This window comes from Misgurnus anguillicaudatus, chromosome 7 (assembly GCF_027580225.2).
Source record: "Misgurnus anguillicaudatus chromosome 7, ASM2758022v2, whole genome shotgun sequence".
In the NCBI taxonomy this organism is placed as follows: Eukaryota; Metazoa; Chordata; class Actinopteri; order Cypriniformes; family Cobitidae; genus Misgurnus; species Misgurnus anguillicaudatus.
In genome coordinates, this window is record NC_073343.2 from 1,832,780 (window position 1) to 1,859,774 (window position 26,995).

At 38.1% G+C, this 26,995-nt stretch overlaps 1 protein-coding gene across 2 annotated transcripts in view; it reads left to right on the plus strand.

Moving 5' to 3' along the window:
- The first annotated feature begins 89 nt into the window (after positions 1-89).
- Positions 90-26,995, plus strand: part of gpr137c (G protein-coupled receptor 137c) — a 33,390-nt gene continuing 6,484 nt past the window's right edge. Inside the window, exons 1-4 of one of the 2 annotated variants that reach the window (XM_055171688.2) lie at positions 90-848; positions 21,327-21,376; positions 23,627-23,855; positions 25,554-25,703. In XM_055171688.2, the coding sequence (XP_055027663.1) occupies positions 462-848; positions 21,327-21,376; positions 23,627-23,855; positions 25,554-25,703 (816 nt within the window). In that variant the 5' untranslated portion in view covers positions 90-461. The remainder of the gene's footprint in view (positions 849-21,326; positions 21,377-23,626; positions 23,856-25,553; positions 25,704-26,995) is intronic. The other variant, XM_055171687.2, reaches the window with a different exon arrangement.

Genomic DNA, 26,995 nt, shown 5'->3' on the forward strand with positions numbered 1-26,995 from the left:
CTCAAACGTAATTGGATTATTCCATTCGCGACCATTCAATCTAGAGCCAACATGGCGACGCAAGTGTGTCAGTTTCCAGCCTCTTCTCATTGGTCAGTGGGCGGAGCCCGAGTAGCAGCTGATCGCTCCCTACATTTGATCGCTTTTTTTCCAGAGTTGCTTTTCTTTGCTCGGAGGGAGCTGTCTTGCAGAGATTTAGGGTCTCTGTTTGTTTTTTACTTGTTTGTTTATTACATCTTGCATATGGACAGAATTAGTTTTTATCCGCTCATCCGGTACGTAACCAACTTAGGAGAGTCAGTACAATTTTAACGTCTAACTAAATGTCTTTTGTAATTAAGTTTGGCGTTTCTCAAAATTGTATTCATTTCAAAACGTCTACATGAAAAGTTTAGGGCAGTTATATCACACGACAGGGAAACGGTAGTGCGTTTTGGAGAAGTCGCGCGCATCCCGTCGATATGTTGTTTTTTCTCGAAAACCAGGTCAGTGTCTGGACGGACCCATCATCAACATCATCACCCGAACAGATCCAGGCTGCTGTCCCGCCATCGGTCCAGCTCGGTCTCACGGTCCTCTTCACGGTCCTGTACGCGCTGTTGTTTGCGTTTGTTTACGTGCAGCTCTGGTTGATTCTGCACTACGGACACAAGCGCTTGAGCTACCAGACTGTTTTTCTCTTCCTCTGCTTGCTCTGGTCGGCACTGAGGACCACACTCTTCTCCTTCTACTTTAAAAATGTTCTGGAGGCGAACCGGCTGCAGCCTTTACCATTCTGGCTCCTGTATTGTTTTCCAGTCTGCCTGCAATTCTTCACACTGTGTCTGCTCAACCTGTATTTTGCGCAGGTGAGTCCCACTGTGTCACTTAATGTGTTTTTGTTGTGTAACGCATATTACAGACAGACAAAATTGGCTTTTGAGAATGAGTTTTTCTAGTGGGACCTTGTTTTTGGCATACAGAGTGATTATTTCACGACTAAGCTAATAAAAACAATAGAAAGAGAAATTCTAATGGATTAAATGGTTATAATGAAAATTGTATTGGGGACTGTAATAGTCTCTTTGTGTCTATACTGGTAATGATAAAAACGAATATAGCTTTAAATCCAAATGGAATAGTACCCAAAACACCACATAAAGGAGCTTTATGAAAATTAACTATTTTTATGTAGTAAGGATGTTTATTGGCATATTAAAGGGATAGTTCACTCAAAAATGTAAATTATGTTATAATTTTCCCATTCTCATATTGTTACAAACCTGTATAAATTTCTTTGTTCCGATAAACACGAAGGAAGATATTTTGAGAAACTGTTCATGAGCCCCATTCACTTCCATAGTATTATTTTTCCCTATTATGGAAGTAAATGGTGCTCATGATCTATTTGGATACAAACATACCTCAAAATATCTTTCTTCGTGTTCATCATATGTTGTTACAAACTTGTATACATTTCTTTATGATGAACACGAGGAAGAAATTTTGAGCAGTGGCGGCCGGTGACTTCTTTTTTCGAGGACGCTCGATGCGAAGTTCGTCACAACATGTATGCAGCCCGTCATGTATGTGTTTCCTTTTTTCAAAATATGTGTTCTGCGCATTGAGAGATCCTGCTGTGTGCATCACGTGTCTTGTCAAAATAAGAGCCTGCTGCAGATGCGTCTAAAGGGTATATGATAAAGAGACGCTCGCGTTTGCCAGATACTCGCATAATCTCATGCGTAATCAGAGTTTAGTGTTAAGGGAGCGTCTTGCGTGTATTTTGTGAAGGTCAGCATCTCTTTTATTAGAAACGGTTTTGACGCGTATGCAGCAGGCACTTATTTTGACAAAACGCATGACGCAACAAACACATATTTTGAAAACGCAAGCAACACATATGACACTCCGAACACTTATTTTGAATTTGCGCCTCCTCGGATGAGCAGTCACCAGCCGCCACTGATTTGAGGTATGTTTGTAACCAAATAGATCATGAGCCCCATTTACTTACATAGTAGGGAAAAAGAATACTTTGGAAGTGAATGGGGCTCATGATCAGTTTCTCAAAATATCTTCCTTCGTGTTTATTGGAACAAAGAAATTTATACAGGTTTGTAACAACATGAGAATGGGAAAATTATAACACAATTTCAAATTTTGAATGAACTATCCCTTTAATATGCCATAGAAATAGTTAATTTTCGTAAGGTCCTTCATGTGGTGTGTTTTGGGCCTTATTCCATTTGGATTTAAAGGTTAAAACTTTTTTGTTGAATCAACTTCGATTTATAAGTCATGTCAACTTACTTTTATTTATCTTTTGAGTGAAATATCCCTTCAATTGCTTTTGAATATACTACAGTAACCATGTTTTTTTATCTTTACTGTATTAAAACCATGATTAATTTTCATAAGGTGAATTTTGTAATGCTTTTAATGGTAAAGGGCTTATGGTTTATATGGTTTTGGTAATGTAGATCCCTCCCTCCCATCAAATGTGTTTACTTCATATAACTGACTCTTAACTTTATGCTGGATGTAATAGCATTTGTTTGTGCTATCAAATCATGCAGATTTAAAAAGATAATTTTACATCACATGTTCATGCATTCACCAGCTTTGTAAAACTAGGACATGAGCGCAGCTGGAGGTCAACAGTTTTATTTTCTCATGCTCCTCTGCTGGACCACAACAGATTAGTTGACAGTAAAGTCTGAATGAGGTCTATTATAGAGACTTTGGTCCGTCCTTCCACCCACTGTGGGATGCTGAAGTCTTGGCCGTCCGTGAATGCATAACCTCGTCATATCTCCAATGTCTCGTTCATTTTTTTGTCATGGGGAGCTAAATGGCTTTAATATGCTTGAAGACTAAGGCTTAATGAGAACCTGAGAGCTTGAAATGTTGCAGTTGTTATGTATTGAAGCATAAATATCAGTGTGGATGCTTTGTAGGGTTTTTGTTGCCTGTTGCTGTGGTGTTCTTGCGTCACTTTAAATGATTAAGGCTGAACAGATCCTTCACTGTTTTTCCCCATAAAAGGCAATAAAATGTGTTTGAAATGTAATATGGTTTTTGAAGCAATCACAATTGTTCAGAATTCAACTTAAGTTTGCTGTAATTCTATATAAATCTCCTAGCCCGACAAATATGTGCTTTTCCTTCTCTGTTCCATCTAAAAATCAACCCAGCTCTGATATAATCCTGACTTTGCTTTTTTTCATTTTATTTTTTCCATAGTCAGCACGCAGGGCAGTTAAACTCTGCAAACTGAATGACAGGCCCTGCGATCCTTTCTCATGACAGCTTTTGTTTTATGCATCCACGTCTGCAGCCTTTCCTTAAAACTCAGTTTGAGTTGCGTAGGGTCGCTTGAGAGTCTTGGCTTTTGTTTGTGCGTATCCGTTTGAGATGTAGGTACCGTACAGACGCTGCCTGAACTGAGCGAGTTGGCATTTGAAGACGCAGGCCAATCAGATGCACCTGCTGCAAGAACATTACATCATCACCCTGTTCTATTCCAGGCACAACAAAGCGGTGTGCAGCATTCTGCTCTGAGAGCAGCCGCTGTGCAGACAAAGACAGGAAGCATCCAAACTTCGATATGTCAGTCGAAAACATGCCGGATCGGTGGAGCATGATGTTGTGTTACCTGCACGGGGGTCTTTTACTGTGGTGCAGAGATTAACTGACCTCTGCATGGGCTTTCAGTGCTTTGTGTGTCAGGTGATGATTGATTCATGCAACATTTATGGTTATAAAATTGATGTAAAGATCAAATAGTTGATGCATGGGTTAACAAGGATCACGACATGGAGTAGCTCGATTTAAAGGGATGCTATATTGCATATGCTATATACTGTACTAGTCAATCAAACATAAGGGTGTGCTGGAGCTCAAAATTACTTTTATTACACATCTGAAATCTGTACTTGACTGCACCTGCAATACTGTAAATAATGTGTTTTATTTCCTACGAGTCTTATGTCATATTTCATTTTTTTTCTTCTTCCTGTGTCTCTGGGGAAGTACCAAAGTGATGACCAATTAATTTTTCAGAGTACACTATAAGCGTTTCTGCTCGGAGGATGCACATTAAAGGCGTGTGGCATAAGCACAGACTGTTTACATGAAGCATTAACTCCCCCGTGAATCACGCCTGTGATTTCTGCATGGAGGTGTGTGCGTCACACGGCAGCTTATCTGCTAGGCTGTGCAAAGAAAAGCGAAGGGCCATATTTTTGTTTTTTGCTGTTACTGCAGTTGGTCTGCAGTTTTCGGTTCCTCTAGGACCATTCGGGGGTTTATTTTGAACATCACTTTTGCCATTATCGCTGTTCAGACAAGAAGCCACCGGAGTCATGGCTAAGAACGGCAGCATAGAGAAATTTCGATCTACACCAAGTACGTGTGCAACATGAGATTTACTGTATGGTAAAACTGATTAACTTATTTAGGTTTCTTAATAGCTTGTGACTTGAGATTCGTCTAATTATAGGTATAAAAAGTTGTTTTATGTGATTTATTTACAGAGTTGTAAAGAATTGCTTCAGATTAAGAAGATTGTTGGCTTGTTTTGCAGCAGTATCAGCTGTTGTCTTTATTAATTCACTTTGCCAAGAAATCCTTTTAATACCCAGCGAAATAGAGGCATCACCCCCGCACAGCTGTAAATGTGGCCTGTAAGAGCTTACTGGAATGTTGTTTTCTTATTCTGTACAATCCCAGCAATCTGTAAGCCTCTTTGTCCTGATAAACCATCTCTATATTGTATGCTTGTTTGGTATGGCTTATTAGGGCGTTAAAGGAATAGTTCACCCTAAAATGAAAAGTCTTTCAAAGTTTTCTCACCCTCATGCCATCCCAGATGTACCTGAAATTGCGTTAAATTACTCTGAAACTTATTATCAAGCTAATTACATGAGTTACTACAACTTAAATAATGTTTTAAACAAACTATCACACATATTTAAGTTGACGTTACACATAATGTCACATAGATGTAATTGTCAACATCATTATGTCAGGACAACTCATATGAAGTTAATGTTTTTTATCTTAAACATATTTATTAAATCAATAAATCAGAATTTTTAACTTGCAACACCAATGCATTAAATTAAGTAGTGGCAACAGATCCCCTGAATAATTTTTTGGAGTGTGCAAAAATGGCACATTTTTCACTACAAACAACTTCAAAGGGGGTATTTCATGAAAATCTGCCCTTTCCATGTTTAAAGGTTCAGTGTGTCATTTTTAGAAGGATCTCTTGACAGAAATGCAAAATAATATACAAAACTATATTATCTGTGGTGTATATAGACCTTTCATAATGAAACGTTATGTGTTTTTTATCTTAGAACGAGACATTTTTATCTACATACACAGAGGGTCCCCTTACATGGAAGTTGCCATTTTGAGACGCCATTTTTCTACAGAAGCCCTTAACGGACAATTTTTTTTACTAAGTTGTCTCCGACGATGACATGATGTCCGGTGGCGGCTACCGTAGCTTCTCTATGTGTTTCAAAAGCGAGGGGTGAGCTGTGGACTACGCCGTTAGTTGCAATTCGCAACCTCACCACTAGATGCCACTAAAATTTACACACTGCACCTTTAAGTGCTAGAATTGGGTCCCAGTGCTTTTATCAAATTAGAAAATGTGAAAAAGATCAACCCAGTTTTGGTAAACCATTCTCTACAAGCATGTGAAAAAATATGTAATTTAAATTTGGCTCCCCTTGTGATGTCAGAATGGGATAATACTGCCCCCTTAATCTGCACTATCCAACCACACCACTGCCATTTAGTGCCATTTCTGCTCACACCTACAAAGTGGCAATTTTAACATGCTATAATAAATTATCTACAGTACTGTACAAAAGTCTTACGCCACCACCACCAGACGTGTTGTTTTAGAAGTTCTAATGTCCAACCATATTTATTTTTCAATATATTTTATTAAGATACAACAGAAAATTCTGGTAAATATGTACCAAAAAATAATAATAATAATTTTTAGGCATCGTCTGTGTTTAGTGTGACCTCTCTTGGCATTTTTGAGCAGAATGAAGTAAAAGACTAATTTCTTTAGGATTTAATTTTATTTAGGTTTAAGAGATCCTGCAGTTTCCTGCTATTGCTCAAGTGGAAGGAGAGTTTACCCTAAAAACTTGACACATCAGTTCACATTTTTATACAGTTTTTAATACTATATACACATTTTCTGTATTTTCTGGATGTGTTCTATTAAAGAGACTGAGAAACAATTATATATGATCACTGTAACATTCCAAAAACAACAAACCTAATTCTGGCATGGTGGCCTAAGACTTTTGCACAGTACTGTATATGGTATTTTGAGCTAAAACTTCACATATGTACTCTGGGGACACCAAATATTTATTTGACATCTTAAAAAAGTCTTGTAAAATGTCCCCTTTAAAAAAACAGAAAGGTTCTTCGAACGTTAAAGGTTCTTTATGAAACCATTCAGCCAAAAATGGTTCCTCTATATGGCATCCTGAAGCACCTTTATTAATGAGTTCTGGGATCTCCAGTGGTTCCATAAACTTATCTGTGGCCGAACTTTGCCACCTTACCCAACTCACTTGATTAACAATATCTAACAAAGCATCAGTTTGCCTTGCTCTTTGGCCTGTTCTCAGAGGAATAAATCCTAATTTGCCCTTTTAAAAGCTGACTCTGGGAAGTTTAAGCAAAAATTTTTGTCTGCTAATGATTTTGGCAGTTGTGTTGTTGTCTCAGGAGAGATTTAGGACTGCTGTTGTTAATCTTTAACTAGGTCACAGTTTCTTTGGCATGGATACGGTGGACCTGCTTGTCTAATAATGTAAAAAAGTGGGTAAGGAGGACAGTCCACAGGGGCATTTGAGGAAAACAGACATTTATTTTGCATGCTTCACTTCCTGAATTAGCCACTTGTTTGTTTCTGGTGAATACAGATTTTTTTCAACAACATATCATGTCAGTTAAATGTAACTAATATACTGTCACTTTATTAAATAGCTCACACTTTTGTAGTATTGTTTTTTACCCTGAAGTCAGGGTTGTCGAGTTTTGGTAATATCCACCCTTTTCTCGAACGCGGAAGTAAGTGATGTTACGTATTTCCCTTCCTGTGCGAGACTTCCGGTTCAATAGCCAGCCGGTAGAAAACAGTGTAGTGGGAGCACGCATAAAACATGATTTACAGAGTTAATATTTACTACACCTGCCATGTATGAACAAGTGTGAGGATGAAATTAAGAAGTGGCTTATTGATATATGAAGATATATTTAATCATTTTGTGTTGTTGATCGGAGGTGACGGGTCTTCAATGCGCAAATATAAAAGCACACATACCAGTATCTCTACAATGGGAAAGTCAGTCGAGTGTTTGTACATGGAATTTACCAAGATTTCGACAATTTTTAATGGACTTGTTTATGGCGACACGTTGAGCTTCCGCGGTCCGACACAGTCAGCAGTATCTTTCTCATTCAACACATTGTAAAGTTATTTGAACAAACCATAATAAACACATTAAACTACTACATGTATTGAGGTATTGTTTTTTCGTTTTATGAAAATATTATTACATCGCTTCTTACGTACTAGGTGGAGACATGAGCTTATGAAATTATTTGCTTACTTTTTAAAGTATTTGCTTTTTCATTTAAAACATAACAAAAGTACGTGCAAACACATTACGAACTATTATAAACATTAACTAAGCAGATTTATGTCGTATATATTCAGTAATGTAATGGCATTTTTGTAATAATAGTAATAATCTGGTGTGAGTTTTTTTTAAAACGGCAATTTTTAATGGACTTGTTTATGGCGACACGTCGAGCTTCACGTGGTCCGACACAGTCAGCAGTATCTTTCTCATTCAACACATTGTAAAGTTATTTGAAACTAGGGCTGTCACAGTTATAAAATTTGTCTGACGGTTAATTGTTTAATAAATTGTGACGATTATGACGATTAATTGCCTGTTTTATTGCTTTGACGTTTGTTTATGAACTAATTTTCACACAAATTTTTCTTTCAAAAACTAAAAATTCTTCATAAGAAATAAACACAATAAATTGACTATACCAGAACAGACTTTAAATAGTAGCCAATCCTACTAAGGTCATGTTAGTACTGAACCACATGTCTGTAGTGGCTGCAAAAAAAATATTCCTTACAGATCTTTAAGTATCCTTCACTTCCCTAAATTTGGAATTGTACCTTTGAATTTGCAGTTCATAGTGCTTATCAAAGTTTTGCAGCATTTCTTTAAATTTTCCAATGCATTGAATGGCTTTGCAATGTATCGCGTTACACTGTCAGTTAAGGAGCGCCATCTGATACTATCTCATTTATACAGGTGCTGCAGCTCCCCCTTGTGTTTTTAAAGAGATGTGCAATCATTGCGGTGATCTGAAATCATTGCGATGATGACAATTAATCGCGATGAGACGATTATTTAATCGTTGTGACAGCCCTATTTGAAACCATAATAAACATATTAAACTACTACATGTATTGAGTACTGTTTTCGTTTTATGAAAATATTACATCGCTTCTTACGCAGGTGGAGACATGAGCCTATGAAATTATTTGCTTGCTTTTTAAAGTATTTGCTTTTTCATTTAAAACATAACAAAAGTACGCGCAAACACATTACAAACTATTATAAACATTAACTAAGCAGATTATGTCGTATATATTCTGTACTGTAGTCACATTGTTGTAATAATATATAGTAGCAGAAAAATAAATCCGCTAAATCAGCATATTTTTATCAGCATAATATTAGTTGTTTTTAAACAATTATTGTTAACTGGCAGTTTCTATGAAAGGTTTTACTGGATGGATTTGTAAATACAGATCACGAGTGCATGTGCGCCACATACACATTCAGTTCTTGTGCATGGATTGTGGTTAAAACAAATGTTTTGTAGAGATTCACTGCGTTTGTATTAGCTATTATTACAACCCCTAACTGCACAAATGATGTCGGTCTTCCTGTATTTCATAATAAACAATAAACAGCCAGTCAAAGCGGCACACTTGTGTCCTTCGCAATAGACTACCACTAGCTTTAGTGGCTCACCGGAAGTCATAAACAGGAAAGCTCAAAGACATTTACGTCAAGAAACAGGTGGATATCGGTATGTTTTTCGAGTAGGATACGGGATGAGACAAAACCGTCTATTATCTATACCCTTCTTCTTTGCAACAGAAGCTCTGCCAGACATGTACACTGAGGTTAGACGTGAGCTTTCCAACCAGCTCACATGTTGTGCAGGTGTATATTTGCAAACAGGGTGGAAAACTCTGCCTTTGATTTTAATTTTCATCATAAGCTTTTTTCATAATGATAATTGTGACATCTGATCTTACATCAAGCTTTGACTTGCATGTAAACTTTTTTTGCACTTTGTAGAGAATATCTTGTTTATCGCCATTAATCCCGAGATATGAATTTTGGTCAATATCATCCACCCTAACAATTCCACTTGTAATGTTAGTCAAGATAAAATATTTGTAATTTAGTATTACCATCTGTGTATGTATTTTCTATTGCTACCGTTACGCAACGCAACATTGTCTAGTTTTATTGCTACCTTTAGGAGTCCTCGCCTCATGTTTTCTGCATGTGAATGTTATATAAGAGTTTGTGTAACTTGGGTCTGTCGGGGACATGAAGAATATGACTCATTCAGTTCAGGCTTAGTAAAAAAACTCTGGGATCCGGCATCATTCTGCTCCCCAAACACATGCTTGCCTGCTTGAACAATTGCAAGCCATTCAGAGTCAAATAAACAAGAGGGAATGTGTCCTGGGTTGACAAACAGGTTTCTTTGAATCCGTCCTCAATGTCAGGTATATTTTCAATAACCTGGGCTTAGGTGTAGAGGTCCTGTAATAGCCCTGCAATGTTTGGTGCTGTTTTTATTGTGGTATTGGGTGTGAATTTGTTAAAGCCTGTGGTTTGGGTGTGAATTTGCCATACATTAAGCGATTGCTGTTCATCCTTTAGTTTTGCACTGTATGGTAGGACAGGAGGATGAACTAAAGTAATTGTCTTTTCTTTATAAATAATCAAGCTAATAGACTTTTTATTATACTTATTTTATTGTTTTGTATTTCATTATGACCTCTTTTGCATTATGTTTTATTTCGCTTCGCTTCATGCTGGATTATCACCTTGAGTGTGCATTATTTTCGATTATTGAACGGTCCGTCATCAATATTCCTTACATATGCAATACTTTTTTTGTCAATATTTTGATCCTTTTTCTGGAAGAAAGACAGTGGTCGTTTAATGCACATACAGTGAGGAAAATAAGTATTTGAACACCCTGCTATTTTGCAAGTTCTCCCACTTAGAAATCATGGAGGGGTCTGAAATTGTCATCGTAGGTGCATGTCCTCTGTGAGAGACATAATCTAAAAAAAAAAGTAGAAAAAAATCCAGAAATCACAATATATGATATTTTAACTATTTATTTGTATGATACAGCTGCAAATAAGTATTTGAACACCTGTCTATCAGCTAGAATTCTGACCCTCAAAGACCTGATAGTCTGGCTTTAAAATGTCCACCTCCACTCCATTTATTATCCTAAATTAGATGTACCTGTTTGAGGTTGTTAGCTGCATAAAGACACCTGTCCACCCCATACAATCAGTAAGAATCCAACTACTAACATGGCCAAGACCAAAGAGCTGTCCAAAGACACTAGAGACAAAATTTTACATCTTCACAAGGCTTGAAAGGGCTACGGGGAAATTGGCAAGCAGCTTGGTGAAAAAAGGTCCACTGTTGGAGCAATCATTAGAAAATGGAAAAAGCTAAACATGACTGTCAATTTCCCTCGGACTGGGGCTCCATGCAAGATCTCACCTCGTGGGGTCTCAATGATCCTAAAAAAGGTGAGAAATCAGCCCAGAACTACCGGGAGGAGCTAATCAATGACCTGAAAAGAGCTGGGACCACCGTTTCCAAGGTTACACTAAGACGTCATGGTTTGAAATCAAGCATGGCACGGAAGGTTCCCCTGCTTAAACCAGCACATGTCCAGGCCCGTCTTAAATTTGCCAATGACCATTTGGATGATCCAGAGGAGTCATGGGAAAAAGGCATGTGGTCAGATGAGACCAAAATAAAACTTTTTGGTCAAAATTCCACTAAACTTCTTTGGAGGAAGAAGAATGATGAGTACCATACTAAGAACACCATCTCTACTGTGAAGCATGGGGGTGGTAGCAACCTTTTTTGGGGGGGTGTTTTTCTGCACATGGGACAGGGCGACTGCACTGTATTAAGGAGAGGATGACCGGGGCCATGTACAGTGAGATTTTGGGGAACAACCTCCCCTCAGTTAGAGCATTGAAGATGGGTTGAGGCTGGGTCTTCCAACAAGACAATGACCTGAAGCACACAGCCAGGATATAACCAAGGAGTGTCTCTGTAAGAAGCATATCAAAGTTCTGGCTTGGCCTAGCCAGTCTCCAGACCTAAACCCAATAGAGAATATTTGGAGGGAGCTCTGATCTGATCTAGGGAAGATCTGTGTGGAGGATATTAACATTGATTTTCTCAGATGTTCAAATACTTATTTGCAGCTGTATCATACAAATAAATAGTTAAAAATCATAAAAAAAAATGTTTGATTATGTCTCTCACAGTGGACATGCACCTACGATGACAATTTCAGACCCCTTGATTATTTCTAAGTGGGAGAACTTGCAAAATAGCAGGGTGTTCAAATACTTATTTTCCTCATTTTATCATCTGGAAGTTTTGAACTTTTATACTAGCATATAGATTGTTGTAAATCTTGTAGAGATGGACTAAAGGGCACAAATCTTTAACCACCCCAGCAGCAGCTCGTACTGAATGTACATCGTATTATTATGACCTGCACAATAGATAAAGAGTTTCTGATCTAACTAGTTGTTTTAAATCTTTTCTGTGAGACCCGCAAGCACCAAACTGTCTAAAAAGTGTTCCAGTTTTGTCATCCAGTGCATGTATATCAATCATAGTTTTTTAAACCTCCTCAGGGTCTCTCGACATGAGGCACTGAAGGGGAAAGCGTTTGTTCACTGGGCTGCGTTCTGATTACAGAAAAGGAAAACAGGAAATGATGTAAAGATGTCAGAAGGCCTCAGCGTCTGTGCAGATAAAAGCTTTCCTTCTCTTTGGCTTTGGTAAATCAGTCATATGCACTGAGCAGTTGCATGTGATCTGCTGTCAGGCTAAGCAAGTGAGAGACTTTCGTGGTTTTCCAGTCTGTGTACAGTTGCTCCCGTGTTTTCCTTACGCAACAGAGGGCTTTTTGATTTTTTTGACAAGTAAACGGATGTGCATTACCCAAAATCTGTAGCTATAGAGATATAAGATATAAAGTGTCTATTAATCATAAAAAAAAATCTCGCTTGTGCGTCACGAGTAGCGCTAACCTTTCACACCAACAGTAAAAGAGGAAGATGTCTTGGTCTCAGAAAGTCTCATGACACTGAACCGCAGTGCTCTGCGCTTTTAAAAATATGACTCTGCGTGATGTGGATGTAAAAAAAAATGAAGGAAAGGAAACTGATGTTTGCACGTTGGTCTGAGAAAGGGATCAACAACCTATATATCACTCCCTTAAGAAAATGTATGACCATTTTAAGTTTTTAAGTGTTGCTTGCCAAAACTTTATACAAGTCTTGGGTTTGCATTTTAGGGAAACTAAAATGTGCATGTCATTACTTTTGTTTATTCTTTTTCTCTTTTTTATTCACCATAATAATTCCGGTTTTCCCACTGGTCCTTGAAAGTTTCTGAATCTTGGGGGAAAAGTTCAAGGCCCTGGAAAGTTATTAAGAAGGAACATGTAAAGATATAGGTCATTGAAAGTGCTGGAATCTATTTTGTGCAAGAAATATCTATTTCTCTGGGAAACAAATCCATATAAATCCCTGTGTAGTGTAGGATGACATCATAAATACTCTAGACTTTTTAGGGAACGTGCTAAATCGTTAGTTTTAAATACTTATATCTCCTGTATCCATACCAAAATGCTTTTTGCATAGTCGTGTTTGACACATGAAAACTGTAACAACACTGAAAAAAACAACTAATAAAATTTACTTTAAAAAATCCTCGTAACAATTTGCACGAACTTTTTTTAAGTAAAATTTACTGCTTTTTTATAAGTAAAACTTACCTACTAAAATCAAATAAAATTTACTTAAAATTGCATGATAAACATATGTTAAATAATTAATTAAATGTTACTTAATTATTTTATTTAGAAGTTAGATTTATTTTAATCGTTTAGGTAAAGTCTATTAGGTTTTTTTTTAATTGAAGCATTGCTGTCCTAATAATATTAAATAAATCGTATTTTCTGTTTGTTATTTTCTTTAACATATTAATATGGACCTAGTTCTTTTAAGTGTTCTAAATGGCATTATAACACACAATTCATGACTGACAACAAGTCAGTCATTGAATAAACTTGATTCGGAACAGAAACGCACACAAACTGTGTTTCTGACATGCATTATCAGCACTGTGGAAAGAATTACAATACACTGTTCTGGACAGGGTTCATGTAAAGAAACACTGATCACCTGAACGGTGACTTCACAAAATTATTATTTACAACAAAACAACATCAATAATATAAGAGCTTAAACCTTTATGACATTTTGCTAACAAATATTTAAGTAGTTAAAGTTCTTATCAGTTCTTATTCTGTGATAAAGCTTAAAAAATAAAAATATTCAGGCGCAAAGAATTGTGGGTATTCCTTACAACATGTGCAAATAAATGTAAGTAAATTTTACTTATAATATCTAATAAGATTTACTATTCCCACACAGTTAATTTTTTACATGCATTAATTGTGTATTTATCATCATTTTACTTAGGAAAATCTAGTTCTCAATAAATGTTATTATTATTATGTAGAAATTATGAGAGTTAATCTAATAAATATTACTACACCAAAAAGTTCGTTTTTTCAGTGAATGTATCTTACAAGGTAACACAATGTAACCTTGCTGTCACTTGAAATGTGTCCATTAAGTGTTTGGATTTGATGGTATTGGACCTGGAAAGTCCTTGAAAGGTCCTTGAATTTGAAGTTTACCAAGGTGTGGGAACCCTGTAATTCTTACGTCCCATTCAGACCGCCAGCGACTAGTAGTAACAGAGCGACATGATCTTATTCATTTCAATGAAAGCTTGGCAACACGAGTGAAAGTGACTGTTGGTGACCAGATGGGTGTGTCCAGCAATGCAAGAAAGCTTCCCCATCCGATCATTTTTTCGGTAAATACGAGTCGTTCCAAGAAATGTGTTAGTTGGGAACAAAGGGATGTGTCGTATTGAGGACATGTGCGTGATCGCAACAAGTTATATTTCAGCTCTTTGATGCAGGGATTTTATATACAGATCAACATTCGCAATGAGTTATGTGTTGGACACGCCCAGTTCCTGTCGCCGCTGGTTACTGTCGCTTGTGTTGCCGGAAGTCGCCAAGCTTTCATCAAAATGAACAAGATTGCGTCGCTCTGCCATTGCTTGTCGCTGGCAGTGTGCACCCAGCATTAAGCTGCATTCAGACTAGCAGTAACTAGCAGTAGCAGAGTGACGGATTTCGTTGTTTCAATGGAAGCTTGGCGACTGGATGGGGTGTGTCCAGTCGCACGACAAAGTTGAGAAAGGTTTAACTTTATGTATATTATGAGACTTTCGGGAGCGACTACCAATGAGAACGAAGGAGGGGAGTCAAGTCATCCGACTCTCGTCAGTAGCCGTTTCTCAATGTCAAGTAAGGATCCTCGGAAGTCAGAATTTCAAAGATGCTACATTATCGACGTCCGTCGAAGGACTGTTCCAATGTCGAGGATCCTCGAAATTTCAGCCAAGGACTGAGTCCTTCGTTCGAGAAATATCCCATATACAGGAAAGGATGCATATTTGTATCCTTCGCGCTCTTCACGCGCTGAAATCACCCACAATCCTATGCGCGCAGCACCGAAAGCACACCTTTCAATCACGCAATGACGTAATGACGTGCATTTGCTAGTCTGTTCCATTTAACGTGTTCTTGAATGCTTAAAAGGAGCCTCGCCTAGCATCTGAAGGAAGTGACTTGTAAGGACTAGTCCTGCCAAGGAAGTATCCTTGACATTGAGAAACAGCTAGTAACTGGAGTGGACGGACGGTATTCCTTTGTTAATGACAACCGAATTTAGACACGCCTCCTAACAACCTCATTGAAAGAGACCGGTGACACACAGCGACAAAGTCGCTTTTAGGCTGTTTCTTAATATGCGTTTTTCAGCGATCTTGCGTCCTTGTGTTCTCGCTCTACGTCATCATTAACCGTTGAAGTTCAATTCCAATTCTCAATAACGCAAGTACAGAGGACACATGAAAATACCCGGATGTGTTATTGATATCGAGGATGCATCGAGTGCAGACTTGCGCGCTGAAATCGCTTTACACCCCAGAAGTCATTGCGGCAAAACAATGGCGGAGGTCAGGTGACCAACAGGAAGATCCCACACATCTCAATTCTCACAAGTGCGTTCTGTGTTCTTGCGACCTTCTGAGTTCGTTCTTCCGAGGTCGCCTGGCAAGACTGATCTCCATGAGAACGCAAGTCCGTTCTTTACGTTCTTGGAATTGAGAAACAGCCACAATGTGAATGTACCTTTAGGAGGCATTCTTAATTGTGGTTGTGCTAGTAACAATTAAAAACGAATGAGTAAAAATCCTCTCAGTAACTAACGAGAGATGGATGACGTAAATGCTTTACTCTAATGCTTTACTCCCATTGGTAGTCACTTATCATTTGCATAAAGTTGAATTTTCTCTTGACTTTGTCCCATACGTGGACATGCCTACTTCTTCTCACCAATGGTCACTGTTGCCCTGATTTTTCAAAATCTTTCACCCCTAAGAATGAATCTTTGACACATAACTAGTTTCATACCATTTGTTTGACGGAAATAAATAATACGAATCATGTGAATTGAAGAGCGCTGTTATAACTTTTCATATGTTACAACATAAATGCAATAAAAAGGTATGGTTTTGCCTGGTGGTGGTTGATAAATTGGGTGAAAACAGTTTTAGTGAACATGTATAGTAGGTTGTATACAATCTGTATATATAGGAATAAGTGTATCATGGAGACATGGGAGGTGGGCACTTTTGATTCTGGCATGTATGCAGCCACCTAACAACTACACTGGCGGTCTTAGCAAATCCCCATGACACCCTAGAAACCACACAGCATGTTGCTAATAACCGCTCAGAAATGCAAATATCTTGTTCTATAGTTATTCTTACTCTTAACACTTTCTGTACAAATGCAATATCTAATCTAAATGCAGACAGTGCCTGTTTTAAATGCTGAGTGGGCTGACCTTGTTTTTGCATGCAAGTCTGTGTGGTTTGGGGTGGGGAGCAGAGAGCAGATAGATAGGAGCTTTTAACGCTGTCTCGGTTCTCTTTGTCAAAGCACAGCGCTCGGGGCTGCAAGACTCGGTCCCCTGGGCCTGGCGCTCTCGCGGGAGATGGCAAACCTACAGCACAGTTTCTGTGTTTATTTTGGGAGACTTTCTTCTGCTTTGCTTGGCATTGTGGTGTGCGCCGTGCCCTGGTGGAGTCTGCTGACAGTGATACACATGAAAATGATGCGTGAACATAAAGACACACATTGGTGTCAGTTCTCCTCTATGTGACTTGCATTTTACACCAAAGCGCACGTGCCTATTTTTTACTAGATCTATTATCTCTACTGGTTTCAAATGTAATAAATTGTTTGTAGTCTTTGTAGCACTTTTTAAGTTTTTTATATATATTTTGTATGCATTTTGCAAAGTTGTGCTTGGCGTGTAAACCAAAGCTCAGCTTTGAGAAGAAATTATGGAGGTTTAGTAAGAAATTATGCATACAAGGCCAACACATGCGCAAAGTTTATTGTCAAGGACTTGTAGAATAACCAAAGAAGACCAACGAAATATAAAAAACTGATTAAATTGTAGTCAATGAATGGTTCATTTCCTCAGGGTTTCCATGGGTCCTTGAAATCCTTGAGAGTTTGTGAATCTGGGGAAAAAAATTCAAGCCCTGGAAGTTTTTGAAAAGATACATGCATAGATACAGGTCATTGAAAGTGCTTGAATCTATTTTATGCAAGAAGTTTTCTTAAAAAAAATCCATATTATTCCCTGTGTAGTGTAGGATAATATCATAAAAATTCTAGACTTTTAAACACACATGCTAAACTGTTTGCTTTAAATGCTTATATCTTCTGTATGCGAATGTTGATTCATACCAAAATGCTTTTTTGCATAGTTGTGTTTGACACATGAAAATGTCTCGGGTTACGTATGTAACTGTTGTTCCCTGAGAAGGGAACGAGATGCTGCGTCTCTCCCTTGCCATACTTCTGCGTCCCTGTAACGCCGTCTTTGGTAATATTTCAGATAGCGATATACTTCCTGGCTCCTGCGTAACCCTGTCTTTATCGTTAAGCCGATGAGGTGTAACCCGTGTCAAACACAACTATGCAAAAATTGGTTGAATTTAATGTACACATTCAGACGCACTTACCCCTGGAGGCGTCCCCAAAGTGTCACCGCAGTGACGCGGCGCAAGTTCCCTCGAAAGGGAACTGTAACAATGTATCTTAAAAGGTATCACGATGTAACCTTGCTCTCACTTGAAATGTGTCCCCACAATAAGTCCTTGAATTTGAGGGTATTGGACCTGGAAAATCATTGAATTTGAAGTTAACTAAGGTGTGTGAACCCGGTTTCCTATGAGCTTTTAGATTTTTATACATTTTTCTGTATAAGAGGAGGTGCAATGATATTACACAGCGCCTGAAAGTAGTCCCCTTGGTAACTTTCAATAGCAGGAGACTATTTTCGGGCACTGCGTAATATCACTGCGCCTCCTGCAGCCACGGTACGGCAGCAAATCCTTGATTATTACGCCAGAATGAGAGTACAGTTCCTAACCATATCGGCCTAGAAAATCGTAAATAAAAAAACTTTACTTAAAGTGAGAACATTGAAATTGAAAAAATAATTTAGTTACCAATTGAAGTCATTCTTTTTAAGTTAATCTAACTTTCACTTTTTATTGTGCAGTAGCTAAGTAAAATATGTGATGTTTTTGGTCAATTATATAAAAAAAATTAACGGCACCCTTGATTTATGAATTTCAAGTAAGTTCATCATTTACTCATAAAATCTTTCATTGCATACATGCAGAAACACAACAGGCTATACATGCTAACAAGTCCAGCATCTGTTCTTAATTTTCACATGTGCCACTGATGGGTGTTAGACACCGCCTGTGTTGAATACACAAGCTCATACGCTCCTGCTGTGTTCACTGTTTTCCAGTCTGCTCGGCTCTCAGCTCCCCCACCTGAGCCCACTTGCTTCTGCTGAGAGCTCCTACTTCCATAACGGATAATGTGATTAAAAGGCAGTGTGTTTTCTTGGCAGGTTTGTCTTCATATATCAGAGTGTCATTGATGTAGACGTCAGGTGTGCGCTGTTGGTCTAATAATCTGATCTTTTTACTGTGGTCTCTGGCTGATGTGTAGTATGTTGTTGAAAGCATTTTAACTTAGAAAGCTTCAGCATTACAATCTTCAGTGTGTGACAAGGAATTTCGACATGAAGTGAGACTTTTCTCTGTTGTTTCTTAAAGTAAGGAACACTGTAAATTCTGGTTATCTGTTGCCTAATTCAAATCTTCTGTGTCTGGCAAAATTTCAATGCATGCACATACAAACACTATACAATTTAATTCACTGTATGATTACATAACACAGTCATCATGTACCATGTTGTTTATTATAGATTCACTTCCAAAAAGATGCTAATGATACCATATCCATAGTCACGGTAATTTTGCAAAGCTGCAGAATTATGTAGATAATACATATATTTTTTGTAATTAAAATGGCAATTAATAACTATCTTTGGTTAAAAATTAACAAAAATCAGTGTTTAAATCTAGCTGCAATATAATTAAAGATTTGCACAAAACATAATTTTCTAAATGTCAACAAAAAACTATTGCGAAATGACAGCATTTCCATTAAGCGATCTTATGCTACGTACACACCAAACGCAGGGCATCGCGTTACTCGCTCTAAATTACTCGCAGGATTTAACTTCGTGTCATGCGAATTTTTCGCTTGAGTTTAATATTTTCAACTTGTACGAAGACGCGTTGTAGGCGAAGGACGTGTGTTTTTGCATCGCCCCACGCAAGGACTCGTCTGATCGTGTCTTTGCATTGACTTTGTATGTAATCTACTCGCGCAAATCGTTGAACTCACGTCTGGTGAGAACCCACAGTTAGGGGTGATTCACATAACGCGTCTTTTGAGCGCTCAAGTTTGTTATTTTCCAGGGGTGTCTTCATAGCATCGAGTTAAAACATTTAAACTTTTCAGAATGCCGCAAGCGCACTGCAGGTCATGTGACAAAAACCTACGCGCCTAGAGTTTTTCACGCGTTTTTGGTATGACATGTTTTTGGCCCCTTCACACCAGCCGCGGTAGAGGCTGCAAAAATGCGCTATTTGCGCGTAGTTGGATGCTTGAACATTTTGAGTTTATTCGCCTCATTCGCATGTGGAATTCCAGTCGTTTGAGACATTCACGTGGAAATTCGCATCATGGGAGGGGCTTCTGCGACTCCGCTCGCTCCCTGAAATCGCGTCACTACTAGAGCAAACTCCTGATTGGTTAACACGGTGTGAATATCCACCAAAGTTTAGATTTTTAACTTGCGCGTTTCCCACAGAAACGCTCAATTCGCCTTCCGCATGTTTTGCGCACTCCGCACCGCGCGTTCCACGTCATTCGCACCGCACCGCAGGATGCCTATTTGCATCTTTGCATTGACTTAACATGTAAATCACTCGCGCTTGCCGCCTCTTCCGCGTTTGGTGTGAATGCCACATTATGTGACAAAATGTAATTTTGTTGTCTCGCGCTTAGCCATTCCAAAAACGATGGCAGCAGGTGTGTTTGACTTCATACAGCGCTGCGCAGACCAACATGCGGATGACATCAAAATATCTGAAAAGTGACTCGAAAGCATAGAGCAGTCGACTCTCGAATCGCTCTTGCAGTATTTTGATGTCATGCGCTTGTTTCTTGTGACACCACATGAAGCTTACAATTATTAACAATTAAAAAACAATCAATCAATGAATCATTGTCCTCCAACCAAATATAACGTGCCGTATTTAAAGAATGATCATGTGACTTTAAAACACGTCAGGTGACCTTTAAAACTGTTTGCATTGCAGTTTTGAGATTATATTTCTTTCTCGAATTTGCTGTAAAACCTCTTCACCCAAGCGTGCCATATATGGGAGTTTATGCGAAAGTGCTGTGTTTCTATTGGGCACAGTTTCAATTCACACAATTATTTTCTTACCTTATGCCAATTCGCAATGGCTAGCTAACAATCATGATTTATTAGATGATCTGTTGGGTTGCATTTTGCAGGAATTCTTAGTTTGACGACATTTGGCTTTAAAGCAACACTAAAGAGTTTTTGCTCTTTGCTCCCCCTACAGGTTAGAAGCGTAATTGTCCATTACCACTGTCGTAAATACTGCAGCATAGCTGGCTCTGATTCGATTGTAGGTCTGCCGTAAAGCAAGTTTTTGTAGTTTTCACTCAAACTACAGGACCGCGACCTGACAGTTGGAAACCTCTTTAGTGCGGAAAGATAAGTACGTAGCATGCAATTTCATGTTTCAAACAGAGATGGCGATATAGAGCTGCAGTAATAATTGGGGTATTATGTCTGCCTTTTGTTTCTAAGTTTATTTTGAACACGCTTGTGAAGCCAATACAATTTTTAGCAGCAGGTGCTGTAAGCAACAGTGGAGTTTTAGTATCGGTTCCACTTTGTATTACTGTGTCACTTCTGCTGTTTCTGAATACCTACAGTACAGAGTATGACCAAGCTTAATCCTATATCACATTGTGGAAGTCAATGGTGCCCCAGATCTGCTTGGTTACAAATATTGCTTAAAATATCTTTCTTTGTATTCAGCAGAACAAAGAAATGTATATGGGTTTGGAACAACTTGAGGCAAAGTAAATTATGACAGAATTTTCATTTTTCTGTGAACTATCCTGTTAAGGGGTAAAGATTGCACAGGCCAGTCATCACATGGTTTGTGACTATGCTAGCAGGCTTGGTGAAAAAAACAACTTTTTAATAAAACCTCTCCTCAAATGTTTGTAATTAATCTTTTTTTTGTCCTCTCCCGCAGGTGATATTCAAAGCCAAAGCAAAATATTCCCCGGAACTTAACAAGTACAAGTAAGAGACTTTCTTTTCTTGCTTGAGTGTTGTGTACAGTAGATTTAAAATGATAGAGGTGAAGGTTGAATAATAAATAAAGCCATGAAGAGCAATAGACTCTTTCTTTACTTATTGAACTACCCCATTGACCCCTTGAAATCTTGCTCAATTTTGCATTTTTTGACACTTTATTAAAGTGTGCTATTTTCAATATACACATTTAAAATAATTCACCCAAAACACACTGAAAAAAAGTTTTGTTGTTTTTACTTTTTTTTAAGTGGCACAGTGCATGAGTGATTTTTTGAATGCAAGTGAATGGGCACGACAGCTGTCGAGCTTCAAAAATGCCTTTTAGGGTTGCTTTTTTAAGGCGGACAGTTGTTTATATGATTTTGCATGCTTAATTTCAGCCATGCTGATGTCATATGACCTTTGTGTGTGGAACAGCCCGACTTTATTCCCAAAAACAGGGGCCCACCCACATCATAGTCAACAAATCTTGTTTAATCTTGTTTCATATTTAAACGTGCCGCATTAAAATGTTTCACGGTAAGTCGAAAACATTACCTCGCGTGTTGTTGCGGTTTGAAATATAGCACATGAGTCATGTTGACTTTGAATGGTGCCTTTGGGAGCCTAACCTTCCCGAGTCTCAATCCTTTTTAGTATATTGAAATAAACAGCTTGGAAATTCTGCTCAACCTGATCCCATTAAAGGAAAATAAATCATGCAGGTTTAGGATGACATGACGGTGAGTTAGTCAAGAAGTTAAAGTGGATGAACTGCCGTTCCCTTAAAGGGATACTCCACTTTTTTGAAAATAGGCTAATTTTCCAGCTCCCCTAGAGTTAAACATTTGATTCTTTCCATTTTGTAATCCATTCAGCTGATCTCGGAGTCTGGCGCTACCACTTTTAGCATAGCTTAGCACAATCCATTGAATCTGATTAGACCATTAGCATCGCACTCAACAATAACCAAAGAGTTTCGATATTTTTCCTATTTAAAACTTGACTCTTCTTTAAGTAACATTGTGTACTAAGACAGATAGAAAATTTAAAGTTCAGATTTTCTAGGCAGATATGGCTAGGAACTATACTCTCATTCCGGCGTAATAATCCAGGACTTTGCTGCTGTAACATGGCTGCAGCAGGCGCAATGATATTACGCAACAGCCGAAAATAGTCCACTTAGTATCTTTCAATAGCAGGGGACTATTTTCGGGCACCGTGCAATATCACTGCGCCTCCCGCAGCCATGCCACGGCAGCAAAGTCCTTGATTATTATGCCAGAATGAGAGTATAGTTCCCAGCCACATCGGCCTAGAAAATCACAACTTTTAATTTTCCGTCAGTCTTAGTACACAATGTAACTACAGAAGAGTCAAGTTTTAAACAGGAAAAATATCGAAACTCTTTGGTTGTTTTTGAGCGCGATGCTGGTGGTCTAGTCGGATTCTGTGGATTGTGCTGAGCTATGCTGGGGGCGGTACCGCCGGACCTGGAGATCGGCTGAATGGATTCCAAAAAGGTAAAAATCAAATGTTTAACTCTAGGGGAGCTGGAAAATGAGCATATTTTCAAAAAAAATTGAGTGTCCCTTTAAGGATTTAGAGTTTCTTTGGCACAACATTGAAGAAGCCTTCATGAAGCTTTTTTTTGGACCATCAGTCTGTACAAATATGAGCTTTGATCAGGTGATTAGAGTCTGGTGAATGAAAAGCTTGGAGATGAATCTGCCCATTTTGATCTCTGAGTCAGTATGAATTGGAGAGTCATGTGATGGCATGGGGGCAGCTCGGACCAGACGGAGCTAAGCAACGGTTTATTGTGCTCATCAGCAAGATTAGTTTTATGTCATTTAGCTTTATAGAGACTTTCCCAATGCTTTGCTTTAAGTGCTTTTCCAGTGCTTTTAAACACATGATGTGTCGTATTTCTATTTGCAATGTAAAGATTACTGATTTCTAGAGGACATGCAGTGTACTGTATATGTTTGGGCATTGAGCACAGGGTTTTTTTAAACTTTATGTTGGCATGGACCCCCACATATGACGAACCTTTAGTGTGGAGACACAAGTCAGTCTACCTAAAGGGACTTAAAGAAGTGAGGCGAAACAGTAGAGCAATTTGTCTTCAATTGAATATAAGAAAATAAATGTATGCAGGTGTAGATGCGGGTTTGTAAGAATTACATACATGTGATTTACTTTATTCTGGTGTATTTGTTTATTCATGTCTGACAGGACTTTTCTTTCCATCAGGGTGCCCTTGCGTCTGGGCTTTTTGCTGGCGAGTATTTTTTTCCTGGTGGTGAATGTGACGTGTGCCATGCTGGTTCAAGATGGTGCGGATGAGAGCCAGGTGAAAGATGCTGTACTTGCACGGGTGTTGGTCAACGACAGCCTCTTTGTGCTTTGCGCGATCTCGCTCGCCGTCTGTATCTTCAAAATCGCTAAAATGTCTTCAGCCAATGTCTACTTGGAGTCAAAGGTCAGTGGGCAAAAATCCTCTTTTGTTCTTACCTGGATTTGGTTTTTTTTTAACTTGGCAACAGCTTATTTTGTAATACTGTGAGACATTTGGACCATATCTGTATCTTGATTTGCAAAAAAAGTTTTTAAACTAATATTATCTGCAACCCCTTACACCTTGCAGAAGGATTTTTATTTATTTATTTTCGAGGTTGATTTAGTTAACGTTGGTTAATACATTAGCTAACATGAGTTAACAATGAGCAATACTTCTATAGCATTTATTAATACTAAGGTTGATTTAGTAAGCGTTGGTTAATACATTAGCTAACATGAGTTAACAATGAGCAATACTTCCATAGCATTTATTAATTTTAGTTCATGTTAATGTCAACATTTACTAATATATTTTTTAAATTAAAAGTTAATAAGATTAATAAATGCTAGGAAAACTGTATTGCTCATGTTAGTTCATGTTAACAAATACAACCTTATTGTAAAGCATTACCAATAATTTAGAATTGAACTTCATTGAACATCTTAAAGGAATATTCCATTTTCTTAAAAGAAAAATCCAGATAATTTACTCACCACCATGTCATCCAAAATGTTGATGTCTTTCTTTGTTCAGTCGAGAAGAAATTATGTTTTTTGAGGAAAACATTCCAGGATTTTTCTCATTTTAATGGACTTTAATAGACACCAACAATTAACACTTAACTCAAAATGTAACAGTTTTTTTCAACAGAGTTTCAAAGGACTATAAACAATCCCAAACGAGGCATAAGGGTCTTATCTAGCAAAACGAGTGTCATTTTTGACAAGAAAAATAACAAATATACACTTTTGAAGCACAACTTCTCGTCTAGATCCGGTCCAGCGCGACCTAAAGTAAATGCGTAGTGACGTAGGGAGGTCACGTGTTACATATATAAAACGCACATTTGCGGACCATTGTTACCAATAAACAGACACAAAGACATTAATTAGTATCAGTTGACATACAACAACGTAGGAACGGTCCTCTTTCAAACACTTGTAAACACTGGGGCGTAGTTTCGCGTTCGTCTTCTGTGACCTCTTGACGTCATGACGTATTGCGTGGGGTCACCTGGCGCATCACGACCGGATCTAGACGAGAAGTTGTGCTTTGAAAGTGTATATTTGTTGTTTTTCTTGTCAGAAGTGACGGTCGTTTTGCTGGATGGGACACTTGTGCCTCGTTTGGGATTGTTTGTGGTCCTTTGAAGGTCCGTTGAAAAAAACTGTTGAGTGTTGAGTTTGGTGTTGATTGTTGGTGTCTATTAAAGTCCATTGAAATGAGAAAAATCCTGCAATGTTTTCCTCAAAAACATAATTTCTTCTCGACTGAACAAAGAAAGACATCAACATTTTGGATGACATGGTGGTGAGTAAATTATCTGGATTTTTCTTTTAAGAAAATGGAATATTCCTTTAACAATGTTGTATTGTTTCAAACCAGCTTTACGTGAAACAAATACTGGAAAATTATTAAATATACATATATGCAAAGAACTATATGCATAGAATAGAAGTATTACGCATGATTTTGTATTATGTGCCAACACTGGCTTTCTGGCTTATTTTGTACCATAATTTATCATGTATTAATTAGGATTTGTTTGATTACTTTGAACGGTAAAACAAGTTCTGTAAGCACAATCTAAAAGTAAACATTTTCGTGACACTTATCCAGGGGACGTCGGTATGTCAGGCCACGGCCATTGGGGCGGCGGTCATCCTCCTTTACACCTCCAGAGCCTGTTATAACCTGGTGGTGGTGGCTCTTTCTCCCGAAGATCGACCCAGTCCGTTCAATTACGGCTGGTACAATGTATCTGACCAGGTAGGTCATACTACTGTATAACACATTAGCAATAACAAATACTTTTACTAAAACATATAGTAGATTATTTAACTAAGGGTGCTTTCACACCTGCCTTATTTAGTTCAGTTGAATCGTACCAGAGTTCGATAGCTCACCTGTTTGAGAAGTTGAGAATGCAGCAATCGAACACTGGTGCACACCAAAATCGGATCAAACAAGCCGACCTTAAAGAGGTGGTCTCGGTACGCTTTCAAACGAACTCTAGAGCGGTTCGTTTGTGTTGAGAACACCATCCGAGATCAAACCGACCTAACTGCAAAAGTACTGAACATTTTTTGACTAAACCAGCTGCCGTAGCTGCGCTGTGCATTATGGGATGAGGAAGTGTTTGTTGGCAGTTTCTTTTAGTACAATGGCAGGTCACGGACAAACCTGGAATTGTGAGGAGGTCCGGAGCCTCAAAAATTTGGTGGCTTCGTCGTTTGCAGTGTATTTAAGCACTGTTTTCAAACTGCATCCGCGCTTCATTCTGGAAATAAATAGTTTGTGTTTTGTATACAAACTATGTATAACAACTACAGACATAATTACAGCGCACAGTCTTCTGTCAATGGTGTCTGCTGTATTTTGCGCACGTTGATTCTGACCAATCCAGAAGCAGTTTAGGAAATACGTTTAAAGACATGTGGCCAATGAGTGATGTGGATGTTATCACATGACCAAATGAACCGAACTACAGATGTAAAAACACCCTTACAAAAGAAATTATAATGCGAGTTACCATAAGAACATACTGAAAATTTCAAACCTTTTAAAAAAGTTACAAAAAAACGTTCGAAACGCATAGAGAAGCTACAGTAGCCGCAACAGGACAAACATGTCATCAGAAGACGTAGTGACGAAATGCACTCTATAGAAAAGTTAAAAATCATCTTTATAAAGTAAATTATTCTCTTTAACATCAAGGAAAAGTAAGTGATAAGAAGTATGACCTATTTAATAGTACTGAATATAGATATAGTGCTGATGGTGAGTGAGATGAGCGTCATACATGCATTGGATGAGTCTATATGTGAAATCTATGCAGTAGATGTAGACTTTATACAGTAGATGGCATAAAGTTGGTCAACTTTAACTGTCCCAGATAAACATCCGAGAGCTCACTGCTGACAGTACAGTGCAGCTGTTTGTGTAAATAATCAATGTTGTTTTTCTCAGGAGTGCAAATGTATAACTCTTATTGCTCATTTGCATATTGAATATCCATGTGTCCTAGTGTGAGTATTAAACTCCACACAATGAATGATTAT